The sequence below is a fragment of the Vespula vulgaris genome, chromosome 13 (genome assembly GCF_905475345.1).
Source record: "Vespula vulgaris chromosome 13, iyVesVulg1.1, whole genome shotgun sequence".
Classification (NCBI taxonomy): domain Eukaryota; kingdom Metazoa; phylum Arthropoda; class Insecta; order Hymenoptera; family Vespidae; genus Vespula; species Vespula vulgaris.
In genome coordinates this window covers 4,258,470-4,274,950 of record NC_066598.1, presented here as the reverse complement: position 1 = coordinate 4,274,950, position 16,481 = coordinate 4,258,470, and the positions used below count along the sequence as shown (strand labels likewise).

The following is a 16,481-nucleotide window of genomic DNA, read 5'->3' as shown; positions in this document are numbered from 1 at the left end:
TCATAATGAAATTATGTATAATTATTTATTCATTTTCTTTTTTAAGAAAGTAAAACAGTAATATAAGATTCGATTTGACTGTTTGTTTTTTTATCTGTTTTTGTTTCTCTTTTCCTTTCTTCAATGAAATTTACCATGAAATTCGTTAACGCTTAATCGTTTGATCAATCATGATTTTTGCTCGTAACATTTGTTTATTTATTGATTTAATTAATATTCTATTATTAATAAAAATCATCACAGTGACTCTATTGTAATTTATATCGACTTTTATTTTATTTTTATCATTTTTTGTTTTATTCATAATTTGTCAAATGTTTTTCTAGAGAAACGATGCATTCAATGACTCTTTCCATTTTAATTTGACGAACTTTTTGAAAAATGAAAAAGAAAAAAGGACAAATAAAGAATAGACAAATTTATTAATACTTAAGTTAAAAAAAATTTGTCCTCTCTGAGAGGAGTATAAATTATCTTTTGGAATCCATCAGGCGTTCCGACAGGTCTTCATAAAATTAAAATCAGCTAGTACGCTGGAGGTTGTCCTCGGAGTAACAAAGTCGTTAAACTTTCTCAGGTTCGTCGTAGAAATAAACACGTCGGAGCGTATGATCGGTCGACCTATATCGACTTGGAGTTTGCCAGCTGACGTATAACAGCGGATGCTATAATAAGGTCTTAGCTTTGCTCGATTACGTGGACAAGGTCGTCCCGCTTCATGCGGAACTTGATTTTCTTTACCTCCATCTCGGTTCATCGTAACTTTTTCTTTTTTTTTTTTAATGCACTTATGCGTTGTTTTCTGTCTCTTTTTTTTAACAAAAAATTGTAAACAAATTTTTTTCTCTCTAGAATTTTATTAGAAATGCATGTAAATTGATCGATAAGTAATACTGGGATCATTAGAATTTTTTATCTAAATAAATAATATTATAACATAACATGCGATTTAGTATATATTATTATATTGTTTAAAATAAATAGTATAGAAATTTTTAGTATCGTATATACATATGTATAAATAAACAATACTATATTACATAGTATAGTGTACTATAATATCTCATATTAGTTTATATCTATTAATAAGGTATTAATTAATCTATTGAGTTAATGAAAAAGTAATGTCGGTATTTTTAATACTTTACATCTAAATAAACAACATTATACTGTAGTATACTATAGGATAATATTGTGTATATTATGTTGTATCTACTAATAAGGTAATAATTTAATAAGGTAGTATAAATGTAAACATTTATTTATGTATTTTTAATTTTAATTTAATTAGTAATATATAATTAATAAATCATAATTATTAATAATGTGGTTGTAGGAGGTATAATATAATGTCAGAAAAAATTAGACATTGAAAATGCAAATTAATTGTCAATTTATTTGAATTTCTCCATTATAATAATTTTGAAATATATCAAATGTAATATATACACACATATATATATACCAGTACATATATTAGTAAGTTGTAATATATACTAAATCGTAATATATTTTTAGGTATATTTAAAATTAGTATTAAATGAAATATTTGAAAATAATAAAATCAATAAGAATTCAATCTTTAGTATCGAAGATAAATTAGTAGAGTCAAGATTAAAAGTTGAAAAAAATTGTAATACGATTATCGATGAAGCGTAGCATGATTAATTACGAGTTTACGAGTTATCGATGTCTCTCCTCTTTCAAGCGAATCCTGCCGAACGAGTTGTAATGGCCGATGAAAAGTTTCGAGGATCAATTGATCCTCGTCGAAGCTCGTTAATTCGCAAAGTTCAAACTTCAAAGTTCAAGATCTTATCTCACCGATCAACTTCCTCTTTATGTGGAAAATAAAAAAGGGCTTCAATATTATCATTTATTACAGATCATTTACATAAGTATATAATATAATATTTAAAAGCATTTTTTTAATAGTATTTTTTTATAATTAGTATTTTTTGAATATTTATATTAATTGTTCATGGAAAAAAAGATTTGACGATATAATTGTAAAAGGTTTGAAGTGTCGCGTTTGTTTATTCCTTATGAATTTTTTTACTTTATTAGATATTAATAATGTAATTCGTAACTTGCATTATTAATATTTAAAAAAAAATAATTTTTCCTTTGTTTTATATAATTCTTAACTAATTATAATATATTTTTGTATTATTAATTTTATTTTTAATGATAAAATATTTATAAATATAACAATAAACGATAAAATGCTATTTGTTCATACAATAAAGAAAAACTTTTGTTGTATTAATTGATTAAAAAATTATAGATAATTTTTAACCCTTTTTCAAATTATAACTTACAGCAAATTTAATTACATAATTAATAAAAAGAAAAATAGAGATCTAAACGCGCACAAAAATTTAAACAAAATAATATTCAATATATTCGACAAATTAATCAACATTTAACTCACCAAGATGATCCAAACAAAGCGTTACAACCTATTCTTATCATTTAAAATCGTATCTTCGATCGTATTTTCGTTTAATAAAATAAACAATTAATCTTTGCAATATCATAATTATCAGAAAAAGAACCTAATATTAATTATATAAAACTAAATATTTTATAACACGCATAGATAGATATATAATTTCACATTAAGAACAAAAAGTTGATACCCCATTTAAATTACGATCATAATACGATTAATGATAACATATAAATAAGAATATAATACTCTATGAAATAAAGAATATAAATATTCATCAAATAAATGGATATACATAAAAAAAATGTATGGATAATGCATAACTATCTAAGAAATAAATATCTTTTGATACGTTGCCGACTAGTAATAAGAAATAATTGCTCGATATATACTATATTCACGGTACACTATAGTTCAGTTCGAACTGAGATATCTTTGAAACGATACTTACTGGATTATACCTAATGGCATAACGAATCTCCTCCGCGATTTTATATTTCTAATCCTATTAACCATAGAGCGAACCTTTAAAATCGGTTACGGTTATGAAGAGATCGGCCGACATAACGTATGTATCACCCTGTCTCCTCTTTCGGAGGATCGGATTCGTAATATTCCTCTTCGCGCCACAAGAATATTCTTCCCTCTGGTAACATGATATTTCCTCGACGAAGACGGAGATCATTTTTTTTAAATAAAATAAAATAAAATAAAATAAAAAAATAAAAAGGAAGAAACAAAAACAAAAAGAAAGCAGAGTTAACACAGGTATATATACGGATAGAAAGGAGAATTACTTTGGACGATCTTATAAAATCGTCTTTGAAGAGATGAGGAGACAGGAGACATAGGGAGAGAAGGAAAAGGAAAGGGAGAGGGGGAAGAGGAAGGGGAAGGGAAAGGCAAAGGAAAGAGAAACACGTGATCGTTAATCCTTTTTCAAGAGTGTGTAAGTACGTCTAATAAATTGGATAAACCTGAGGATATTATGTTATAGCGCGTGTAACAGTCCGTTGGAATGGATTAGTTTCGAAGAGAGAAAATAAGGGGAGTATGGAGATTGGGATGAGGGATGGAAAGAGGGCTGGCCTTGACGTAATAAAAGAATATAACGAAGATGTTGACGACGAAGAAGGGGAAATACGACCAGCGAGATATAACGATGAACGAAAATAAAACGAAACGAAAAGAAGAAACAAAAAAAAGGAAAGAGAAAATGCAAAAAAAAAAGAAAAGAAAAAAATGCAACGATCGAGACTCGATCGTTGAAGAATCGTATGAAGGTTGAACGAAACCACCCCCAATTTAGTCGTCCGGGGGTGGGGGGTGGATCTTAAGAGCGATAGTGAAGAAGGTAAAGAAGGGAATGGTGGATAAGGGAGAAAGAGGGGGAGAATGAAAGATGATAGACGAGTCGATACGTTCCCACGCGTTCTCGCGTATGAGAACTGAGAAGCCTAAAAGCCGTTGGGTCCATTCTTCTCTCTTACTCTATCTATATATCTCTTTCTTTCTCTCTCTATCTATCTTTCTCTCTCTCTCTCTTTCTTTCTCACCCTTTTCATAGTGGGCGGTTGTAAGGCCTCAGGGGCTCAAGCGAGTCCCTAATCACAGCCTCGACTAACGCTCTCCTACGCAGTCGAAGAGAGAAAAAGCGAAAGCGAGAGAAAGGGAGAGGAAGAGAGAGAGAGAGAGAGAGAGAGAGAGAGAGAGAGTGAGAGAGAGAGAGAGAGAGAGAGAGAAGGTGGGAGGGAAAGAACACATGCGATCTTCTTAAACGCGTTCGCACTCGGTCGTGCGTTCGCGCGCACTCGCTAAAAGCCGAGTAATGCGAACGTTCTTAAATACATGCCGTTAAATCTCTTCGTTCTTTTATCTTCTTCCTTCTCGAGAGATTTTACTTCGCTCTCACGCCTATCTCTCTCTCTTTTTCTATCCCTCTTTTTCTCTCTTTCTCTCTCTCTCTTTCTTTCTTTCTTTCTCTCTTTCTCTTTCTTTCACTCTCGCTCTTTCTATCTCTTTCTCTCTTTCTTATTTTCTCCTTCTCTTTCTATAATAACATGCGCACGCACACGAGCCGTGCAAACTCGTTTTATACAAAATTAACTCGTATACTGTAGAATACCATCCTTAAGGCATTATATTATATGTAGATTTTATATGTATATGTATAATTTAATATATATATATATATATATATATATATATAAATGTATGTATGTGTATATATATATGTATGTATGTATATATGTACGTATGTATGTTTATACTCGTTAATAAATTTTACATTATTTTAATATACTTACATAAAAGATAGAAATACTTTTTAATTAAGTAAAATAATTTCTAATTTTTATATATATATATATGTATATATATACAAATATATATATATATATATATATATATATTTAAAATATAAAAGTTTTTATATAAATAAAAAATATAAAAAACAAAAAATACAACCTTCGTATAGGTATCTGAATATACTTGTATACACATTTCACATATATATGAAAATTTTACGATATCAATAAACGGCTACAAATAAGTACAAGCCGACGTAATTATCAGACAGAAAAGAAAACCAGATTCGCGTTCCCTTTTATTTCTCCTTTTTTTTTTAATTATCTATTTCGCCAAACAAACAAAATTTTTTTCTAATTCTGTAAAATTATTTCCTTTTTTTTCATATTTCAATTAAATTTTCGTTGATATAAATAATAATAAAAAATATGAATATGATATACATATACACATACACACACACACACGCGCGCATATACATTCTCTTGGCATTTACTCCGATATTAAGTCACAGTTCACGTAGAGGACGAATTTAACGCGCATTAGCGCGCGATAAATTTCAAGTCGGCTGGCTGGCCGACGAGCAAGGGCAGGGCGGCACCGTGACGTGCCGTTTCTCTTTTGCACTCACAACCTCGTTATGTTCCTCCTTACGTAATCGCCAAGCCATCGCTAGTGGTAATCGATACGGAAGACATCTATCATCCGGTCTTTCCCGCGACTCCATTGGAACATACATCTCAACGGGAGTGAGAGTCTCATTTTGTGTAAATACTCGATATAAGAAGAGGAATATCGAAGGACAAAAAAAAAAGAAAAAGAACGAGAAAGAAAGAGGGAGAGAGAGAGAGAGAGAGAGAGAGAGAGAGAGAGAGAGAGAGAGAGAGTAGTAACACAAAAATAGAAAAAAAAAGAAAGTAAAAGAAAAAGACAATCTTGGAAAATATATCTCATACAATTTTATTGCTCTACGTACGTACGATCGTTTTAACGAAAGCGTTGAGATTATGCTAAAACGAATGAATTTATCATAATCGTTCTTTCATTCGAAAATTAGTCGATTCTCTTTCAACGAGAAAAAGACAGAGAAAGGAGAGAGAGAGAGAGGGAGAGAGAGAGAGAGAGAGAGTCACAAAAAATAGAAAAAAAAGAAAATAAAAGAAAAAGACAATCGTGGAAAATATATTTTATACAATTTTATCGTACTACATACGTATGATCATTTTAACAAACCCGTTGAGATTATGTTAAAACGAATGAATTTATCATAATCGTTCTTGCATTCGAAACTTTAGCCGATTTTCCTCCAACAAGAGAGAGAGAGAGAGAGAGAGAGAGAGAGAAAGAAAGATAAATGGATTTATTATAACATGGTTAGTTTTAGATAAAAGATAATTATAAAATGTAAGGATTGAGTGTTAATTATTATAATGTAATTGAGTGTTAATTATTATAAATGTAAGGATTATTGTTAATTACTGTAGTTATGTATCATTTATATAAAAGACGATTATAGATATAAAAAAAAAAAAATTCGATGATTATAGTGATTAGAAACTTATTGATATTGAATTGGTTAGTAATTAATGTCGGTATTTTCAGTATTTTATGCTTATATAAATGACACTAATATTAGAGGAATAGTATAGTATTGGATTGAACAGTAAACAATTACGAAATTTGTAGTATTTTATATTCAAATAAAACAAACATATTTACATATATATATATATATATATATATATATATATATATTTACAAGTATATATTTTTTATGTAAATAAAAATAAATAAATATTTTTATTTATTACATACATGTTTACATATATATGTTTTTTTTTTAAATAAGGAATATTGGTATTACAATAATATAGTATTGTTCCGGAATTAGTACTATTTTGTATCCAAATACAGATATATAGATATATAAATCAACAATAATTAAATAAATAATACTAGTATAATAAGAATAATATAAAATTGATACAATAAGTAATATGGAATTTCTAATATACTGTGTATAATGTATTGTATATTTAAATAAATAATATAAGTAACAGTATTACGCTAGCTTAAAACAATATTATATTGTTTAATTATCCATAATCGTCCAAGTAACGTCGAAATTTATGTGTTTATGCAATATTTTTTATAATGCTATGCTAATCTTGCATTGACTAATAAAAAACATAGAAAAAAAATATTTAATATTTTGTATAACGTTACGTTGAACTCGGGAATTGGTCAGAATAAACAAAACATCAAAATTCTTCAAAAAGTTTCTTATTTTTTTTTTTTTTATAAACATCTTTCTAATAAACCAGTATCTAAATAAACCATTTCTAAATAAACCAGTATCTATAACAAGAATAGTGTAACATTAATAAAATTTGTAGTATATTATGTATTTAAACAAATAATACAAGTTACAATGCTATACTAATCTTCGATTGGCCAATAATTAACTCGTTGGAATTAACATTATTTTTATATAAAAAGAAAAAAAGGAAAGAAAAGAAACATTTTAAACAAACGATCTATAACAAGAATAATATAATACGATACTATCTCTGAACTCGATGGATAAAATCTTCTTCAAAATGCAAAATTAAAACATACGCTAAATGAAACGTTAAAAACATTTTGCATGCATTATGAGCAATCGAAGAATTAAGAACAAAATAAGAAAGGAAATTGATGAAGAGTACAACGACGATTAGAAATTATTCATTAATTAATTTAGAACTATGAATTCGATCGGATTATTTTTTCTCGTGGATTCATTTTCAAGTTCATATCATAAATCGAACGATATTATAATAAAGTGCTATCCGAAAATAAATACGATTAATATACGATTGATTCTTTCGATCGAAAGAAATCGTATAAATTCATGTCGATTGAAAACAGTTAATGCGTTAAAATTCATCCTCGCGTTAGCATACCACTCACGGAATCGTGCGAATCGATAAAAGTGAGGCGTTCGCGCGCGCAATAGAGTGGCATAATCGAGAGATGAATAGATCAGGAGGATGAAGGTGTACGATTTACCATACACATACATTGTACGGATATATACATATACATACACATACATATACTCGCACACACGCATATGTACGCTCACATAGCTCGATATTCCTCGATTATTCCCTTCTCTCGATGGTAACTCGCATTCGAAATCGTCCTATCGTCGATCAGTGGGACCAATTTCGAACGGTACCTCGGTCCTTTGATTGCTTATCCATCATATGACGCGTAGATCGTTATGGCTTATTTATGCACATGAACTTCTTCCATTCTGTTCATCTCTTGTAAGTAAGTACTTCCCAGGAAGAACTTATTGTATGTTGCATAAGTCACTTAATCCATACATTTTCAATACAATCTATAGGTATTATGTTTATATCTGAATGATCAAATACGTGAATTCAATTATTTACTATATCTCTATATCTATTTTAATTATTACATTTTTTCTTTTGGAATTATGTATTTTATACATACACATTTTTTTATATCGAAGTTGCAATAACGTTCGATTAGATATTAACAATGATTATTGTGGAAAATAATTGGCATATTAATTCATATTGGATATGTTGTATTAATTCTATTTTATTAAGGCACTATTGATAATATGTCATTTGATTTATACATTTTTAATTATATATTATTACTATATACATGGTGAAATATGAATGAGATTTTTAGTTTAATTGTAATGTTTAAATTATCAATTTTACAAAATATCGTTATATATATATATATCTTCTAAAGTTGCAATAATGATTGATTAGATATTAATGATGATTATTCTACAAAATAACTAATGTATCAATCTAAATTGATAAAAATATAAATTAAAATTTATTATTTTTAAAATATAAATTATATTTTTATTAAAATACTATTGATAATAAGTTATTTAATGTATACGTTTCCAATTCTATATTATTATTATATGGATAGTAACATATAAATTCGATTGTTATTTTAATAATTACAATTTTTAAATAATAAATTAAATAAAAAATCATTAGCGATGATTATTGTGCAAAATAGCTAATATTATAATTACAATTGAACATGTTGTATAAATTTTGTTAAATGAATTTATTCAAATCGTCATAGTAATAATGTTTATTGTTAAGAACTAAGTTGTTCAAATTAATAATAATTTTTCTCTTTCTGTCAATGAAAAAAAGAAAAGAAATATTTTCATGTCCAATAAGTAGATAATGTCGAAATTTTTATTGTTGTCTTGACAATATTATTGTGTTGTATTGAATTTTTTCTAATATATATTACAGTATATTTTGAATTTTTATTATGTCTAAACATAAACAACACTAGTATTATTTTATTAAAAATTCGAACATAGCTTATCGATCAACTCAATAACACTATAATATTGTTATACTGCTATTATTTATTTAGTACATTACTACACCATTGTTATTTATATTCAGTATATTACTATTGCAATATACTAATATTAATATTAATATTGTATATATTATTTATTTGTTCGTATATATCGTATACCAATGATCTTTTATTTTGATATAAAATGTTAAAAAATTTCGAAATTACTTATTCGCCGATCAAATATTTCTATAATCCACGATACACTTAAAGATCTAACGTAACATTTAAAGACCGCTCGTCAATGTGGTAAGAGAGAAAAACGTTGATTCCGATGCGATCGATAGATCATTCTCGGTGTTCTCGATCGGCTACTGCCCCCGAGCAAGTCGGAGTGAGGAGAGAAAGAAATAGACTGTTGTCGCACGTTGAGAATAATAATTTTCACGGGAATGTATTTCCCAAGACAAGATCTACTTTATCGATAATGGTATCGATTCAGTTCCTTCGATCTGTCTCTCTCTCTCTCTCTCTCTCTCTCTCTCTCTTACTCTCTATCTATCTATCTATTTCAACAACCCGGAAATTCAAGTAGAATCGATCTATCGATCGATCGATCGATCAGTTGACGTGGACGGGCGTCGTTCTTTCCACGCCTGTGTAAATTGAAAAATCTCGTGCGATCGAGCGAATCAACTTTCTTGATCGTGATTCTTTGGTATCAAGAAAGAAAGATAGAAAGAGAGAGAGAGAGAAGAAAGGAAGAGATAGAGATAGAGACAGACAAAGAGAAAGAGAGAGAGAGAAATACTGGTGTCCGAGGAAGCCTGCTAGAGCATGAAAGTGCGACTTGTACGACCATCATGCGACCTTAAATTACTTTCCTCGTGATTCTGCTTAACAACGTGGAAGTCAGTTTGCCTACTTCGTTTGAGGGTAAATGAAGATTCAGAGAAAAAGAGTGAGATAAATACCGTGATAAAACAATAGGAAGAAAGAGAGAAAAAATATAGAAATAATATTCCAACGAGAGAAATACAGAGAAAGATTGAGAAAAAATGGAGAGAGAGAGAAAGAGAGAAAGAAAGAGAAGGGTTAATTAAAAAAGTGAATAAATTATGGACAATTTATTTATTAATTTATATATTTATTTATCGAATAACGGTAATATTATATTTTTGATAAATATATTCATAATAATTGCAGGTATTTAATATACATTGTAGATTAGATATATAAAACGTTCTATAGTTTTAACAATGTATTAGATTAGTTAATAATTAATGGCGTAAATTTTAATATTTTATATACAAATGAAGCAACAACTTGTAATTAAAAAAAGAATATTAAAATAATAGGAATATTATAATATCTTGCATATAAATATAATATAATAGTAAAAATATTTTATATAAAAGTATGATGGTAATATTTTACATAAGAAATATTGATATTATTACAATAATATCGGATTCATTATTAATTAATGATAGATATTTATATTATTTTATATCCAAATTAAACAATAACGTCTATATAAACGATAATAATATAGTAAAAATAGACATAATAGTATAGTATTAGATTGACTATTAACTAATATTTTATATTCAAATAAAATAAGAATGTCTAAATAAAGAAAAGTAGCATAGTAGAAAAAAAGCATACTACAATATAATACAAGTATAGTACTGAATTGTACTATACTAGTACTGGATTAGTAATTAATATTTATAACATTTTATATTCAAATAAAACAAGAACATCTAAATAAACTATAGTAGTATACTAGAAAAGATAAAAACATACTACAATATTATAGTCTTGAATTGATTATTAATCAAATAAAAGATATTTGTAATATTTTATATTCAAATAAAACAACACTATTGTAACAATACTAGTATAAAAAAAATAAACATTTAACTGAACTCTACAATACTAATAAATTAGTCTTTATAATACTATTTATAATACAAGTTTTTTTTAATATTATCTATAATACCAATAATGTTGTGAACAACATTGATATCATATTTAATGAAATTTAATGCAGACAAAGTTTGTAAGACATTGTTGTTGCAACAATTTCGAACGATTATTTTTTAACGAAAAAAAGAATGAATAACAAAGACACATCCTGCGTGACTAATGTGATGACGGTTAACGTCAGAAATATGATAATTAGATAAACGTGATAAACAGGAGTAGGGTGCGATGAAAGGGTCCGTCTAATAATTTTCCCAAGATAATCTCCCATCCCACGGACGATGGTGGTGTGATGGTGGTGGTAGTGGTGGTGGTGGTGGTGTTGGTGTTGGTTATGGTAGGGTGAGCGTAATTTCGCGATTTGTCAGTCGATAAATCGTTTCCGCCGATCTACCGTTTCGTATTCCCATTGTCAAGTGAAAATGTAGAGTAGTAACGATGGTATTGCTAGTAATGGTGATTGTGGCGGCTGGTTATTGTGTCATTGTTGGAACCCGCACTCGAAAATGGAAATGGTCATGTCGTTAAATAGTCCTACAAAATCCCATAATCCTCGATAATCCCGAACGCTATAAACCGTACAAAACTGACCGGCATTTTAACTTTCTACCTAACGAAAACGAGAGCATTTGGTGATTAGCTGATATGTTTGCGTGAGTTTTTTCCTTTCTTTTTTTTTTCTTTCTTTCTTTTTTGCGAGAAGAGAAATGGTCGTGTAATCGATTTAAGCATTTTCCAATTAACAAGCTAAAAAAGAAAAAATAGTAGCGAATTGTTCACTCGAAGTTGAAAATTTATATCGGTTAATATTCATATACATATACTATGACTACAGGAAGTAAGCCAGGAATAAAATTTAAATAAAATGTGATAAGAGAACGTTACATTACGTAATCCAAATTTAATCGTAGAAAATATAGATAATACCAGGTCAATGATCTTTAATTGAGAATAATAAATAAAGCAATATTTACTTTAATATCGTTGTTGTCAATTCGCATCCACTATCATTCGTCTTCACGATCCTTTTAAAACACTTATTCAAATATATCAGAATTTCGATTTGCAGAAATTGAAGAGAAATTCAAGGGAATACATTACGTAAACGGTTTGAAAATTGAGTAGTATTGATAATACTAGATCAACAATATCGATTGTTGTTGTTAAATCGTGTCGACTCTCGATCTTGTTTTCATCTTCGTTTTAAAACAGAAATTCAAATATACCAAAATTTTGATTTACAGAAATTGGAGGGAATACATTTCAACAAGGTGAAAAATGATCGGACGTAGACGATATTCAGAAATTCAGAAAAGAAGATGAAAATCGGTTGGACTTTGGAAATATACCTCGTGGTTGGAATTTAAGAAGAAACGGGATAATAAAACAAAAGAGAGCAAGAAAAAAAAGAAGAGGAAGAAGAAGAAGAACAAGAAGAAGAAGAAGAAGAAGAAAGAAAAGAGGAAAAGAAAAAAAAGGGCAAAAAAAAATAGTAAAAAGGAAAAGAAAAAGGTCTCTGGTTATCGAATCCTGTTAGCAAGAAAGAGCGTCTCTCTTTTCTTGGATCTATCGAGGAAGATGCGGATCGAGAGGATCGGTATTAGAGTCCGAGGAAACTAGATCGATTTACGATTCCGCGGTGCAGAAAAAGAAAGAAATAAGGAAAGAAAGAAAGAAAATAGTAGGAGTTTGGAATTCTTGGCACGTAGCCGTGTAGGACGCTTTTGAAATTCAAGGAGAAGCTTCCCGCTATCGTTTCAGCAGAGGAAACCGAAGAGGAGAGTCTCTATCTTCGAATTTGCTGGATGGAAAGGAAGAAGAAGAAGGAAAGACGAAGGAGAAGAAAGAGAAAGAAGATGATGGAGAACTCGAAGACTTGGTTCAATTAACGGTTCACCTAGAGAAAAAGTAGAAAAAGAAAAAAAAAGAAAGAAAGAAAGAAAGAAAAAAAAGAAGAAAAAACGAAAAAAGAATAAGAAAAGAACAAAAGAGTCGAACAAAAAAAAACCAAAAAAAAATTAGCAGACCAAAGTCGTCGTAATAAGCGTTGATCAAATCTGAATTAAATCTGAATGATTAGATATCAGGCATAGCGAACAATTTTTTATTTCTTTTTATTTCGTTCTTTTTCTTCTTCTTTTTTCTTTTTTTTTGTTTTTGTTTTCTTAGATTCATTATTCATTCTCGTAAATTCGTTGTCTCGTCTCGTGAAATTTCGTATGGTCGTCCGACATCTTTGTTCGCGCCATTGATCGAATTTCGTTTTTATTCAAAATGGCGGACTTATCTTCCGCGATAGCAAAGTATTAGAAGAAAGCGAATGGGTATACGAGCGCGTTCCGATAATCTCGTCGAGAAGGAACGAAAAGGTGAAAGGGACGTAAACGTGCTCGCCAATTCTGCGAGAATTACTAATATGTGCTTTGGAGGCTTGCCGCGAGCCGGAAGTCGCGATTGGCCCGCCAATTTTGAACCTGGTATGGGCATGCTCTTACCAGATGAAACTTACGAGGAACGTTCCTCGTTTAACTCAATCAGCAATAATACTACCGAAGATCTTTTTGACAATATCGATGAATTCGAAGCGGCCAAGGCATTAGCCGTTTTGCAAAAGTGCGATGACTTTTTGAAGAGGCACGGTATCAGACCAGAATTCTTCTGCAGACATCGGGAGAGGTTGGCACTACAGAGTTGGCTACTTCAAAAATCGAAATTGTCTTCCGGTGAGTTAGATTTGTTTTCCTTTTATTTTTTCTTTTCTTTTTCTTTTTTTTTTAATTCTTTCTATTTTATATTTTCTTTCCTTTCTTGGCGATATTGATTAATTAATGATCTCTAATCGTTCGAATTATTTTTTCTCTATTATTTTTCTACGAATTATCTTGTACGATTTGATAAATTTTTATTTTCCTACTCTTGCTGTTTCCAATGGTACTGATCGTTGTTATCGATTAGTTTCAAATCGTTCAAAATATATTTTGATTCGTTTAAATAATTTTTTGAAAATAAATTATGTCGTATAATTTTGATATCGAAATAAAGATAAAATTCGCTTTTCTTTTTCTTTTTTCTTTCTTTCATTTTTACTTGATATAAATCGGAACACTTCTTTGAAATGATTAATTTTTATCAAAGAAATAATTTCTTTTATGTAAAATAATATTTTATGTAAAATTTCTTTTACGTAAAAATTTTGTGAATTTCTTTTTAAACAAAATTTTCTTACATAATATTAATTTTCTTTCGTTTTTATCAAATAATTTTTTACGAAAAAATATAATTCTTCTCGGAACATTGATCGATTTCGATCTATTATCAATTTGTGACAAATCGACGATGGCCATGATAATATTTTTTTCTCAACTATATAACTATACTCAACATTATTTAGGAAGTATTGTGTGAATACCGGCACGTATCTCTATAATTGATTTAAATGCCAGAGCATTAAGCGAGAATATTCTCGTGCTTGGATAAACTATAAATGTAAAGCTTCATTTTGTCCGGCGCGTGCACGTTAATTGCAATGCCGTTTACCTTTGTCGCGACGATTACCTCCATTTACGTGCTCCGATGTTTATTTCCAGGGCAAACATTTTGCGTCAGGTTTGCAATTTTGTTTACTCTCTATGTTTTTCCTTTCGAATTTGTTGAAATCAAGGACGTCACGTTTCAGACGCTAATATCACTTTTTTGTACGTGTTTTTTCTTTCTTTTTTTACTTTCTTCATAAAAAAACATTATCGTTTACTTATCATTGAATAGTTTCTTTTTTTTTCTTTTTTTAATGAGTTCTTCGTCAACTTCTATTTAACAATTTTTGTTTCCTTCTTTATTTCTTTTTTCATCTTTTTTGTTGGTTTAAATCTGATAAACTGTAAAGATAATTAGTTTAAGTATTTATTTGTGTTAATCTGTTTTTTTTTTTTATATAAACAAAATTTTTCTTCTTTTCTTTTACATAAAAGTATATTTATTTCCAGTAAAACGTTGGGTGTTCTGCTCTTCTTTCTATTTTTGCATTTATAGAATTATTAAGTAAACAGTTAAGTACTCTAAGTATTACACTTTATTTTTCTTATCAGTGTAAATCAAAGATCATTATTGATCGAGTTTAACAAATAATTCCTAAGATTTCATATTTCAGTGAAAAAATTCTATTATTCATGATATATAAAATTCAACATTTTGAGTTGATTAAATATACATTTTTTTCCTAGTGCTTTTAATTTTTATTTTTTATCAAATATGTAAAATCGTGTGCTACATCCGACTAATATTGATATTGCTTTCTCACTCTTTTATATTTAAATAGAAGCTCTTAATGAATTTTTTGGAATTTTTGTAAAATCAGCCGAAAATATTAGCCAAGTACTATGGTTTATTACTCTCCTCGTATAGAATTGTCGATTCAATTATATTTAACACGTGATCTATGATTGTCTCTATTTCTCTCTTTCCCTCTTTCCCTCTCTCTCTCTCTCTCTCTCTTTCTATTTCTACGCGTAACGAGTTATGGAACTCGAAACATCGAAATATTACATCGTGTATTTCGACGCAGCAGTTTAAGAGCAAGTGCACGCTACAACTATATCATCATCAAGAGTAGGCGAGTTAACGTAGCGAGGAACTAGTTGCTCGTATCAGCAAGAGACCAGAGCAACACCAGAGCATCCATGGTAATATTGTCTAACACGCAGGACGCGTGCACGCGAACTTTTGCAAATGTTATTGATATATATATATATATATATATATATATATATATATATATATACACATCATATAGGGTGACTCACTTTAAACGATATGGCCAAATATATTCGATTCGATTGCTTTCGTAAACAAATGTTTCAAATAAAACCATCTAAGTTTTGAGGGGAAAAATGTAACACGTATTGTAGATATTTCATGGAGGACGTTTTTGTTGTCAAGATATGGAAATCGTAACGATTTCTTTTTTTTTTCATGGAAATCGATATTTTAAGTCGAACAAAAGTTATAAAGAATATCAATACGAATACCCGGAAGGTACCTTTTCATCGATATTTCATCGAATTACAATGTGTGTTATCGCAATGATGTTATTTATAATTGTTCATGGCCACCGCTCTTCAAATAATTACTTCAAATGTTCAAAAATATTATTTTAATATAATATAAAAATATTATTGCAACTAAACAGTTTGTTAAACGATTTAGATATTATAACTCGATGAAATATGAATGAAAGGATATGATGTAATTCGTTGGATTCGTATTGATATTTTTTACTTTTGTTAGGCTTAAAATATTGATTACAATTAAAAATAATTATTACGAGTTTTGTATCTTGACGATCAACGACTTCTATGAAATATTTAAG

At 28.9% G+C, this 16,481-nt stretch overlaps 1 protein-coding gene across 1 annotated transcript in view; it reads left to right on the top strand.

Annotated features, from left to right (window-relative positions):
* Positions 1–16,481, top strand: part of LOC127068510 (unconventional myosin-Va) — a 109,931-nt gene that overhangs the window by 23,069 nt on the left and 70,381 nt on the right. Inside the window, exon 2 of the mRNA XM_051004781.1 lies at positions 12,361–13,839. Within this exon, the coding sequence (XP_050860738.1) occupies positions 13,437–13,839 (403 nt within the window). The 5' untranslated portion in view covers positions 12,361–13,436. The remainder of the gene's footprint in view (positions 1–12,360; positions 13,840–16,481) is intronic.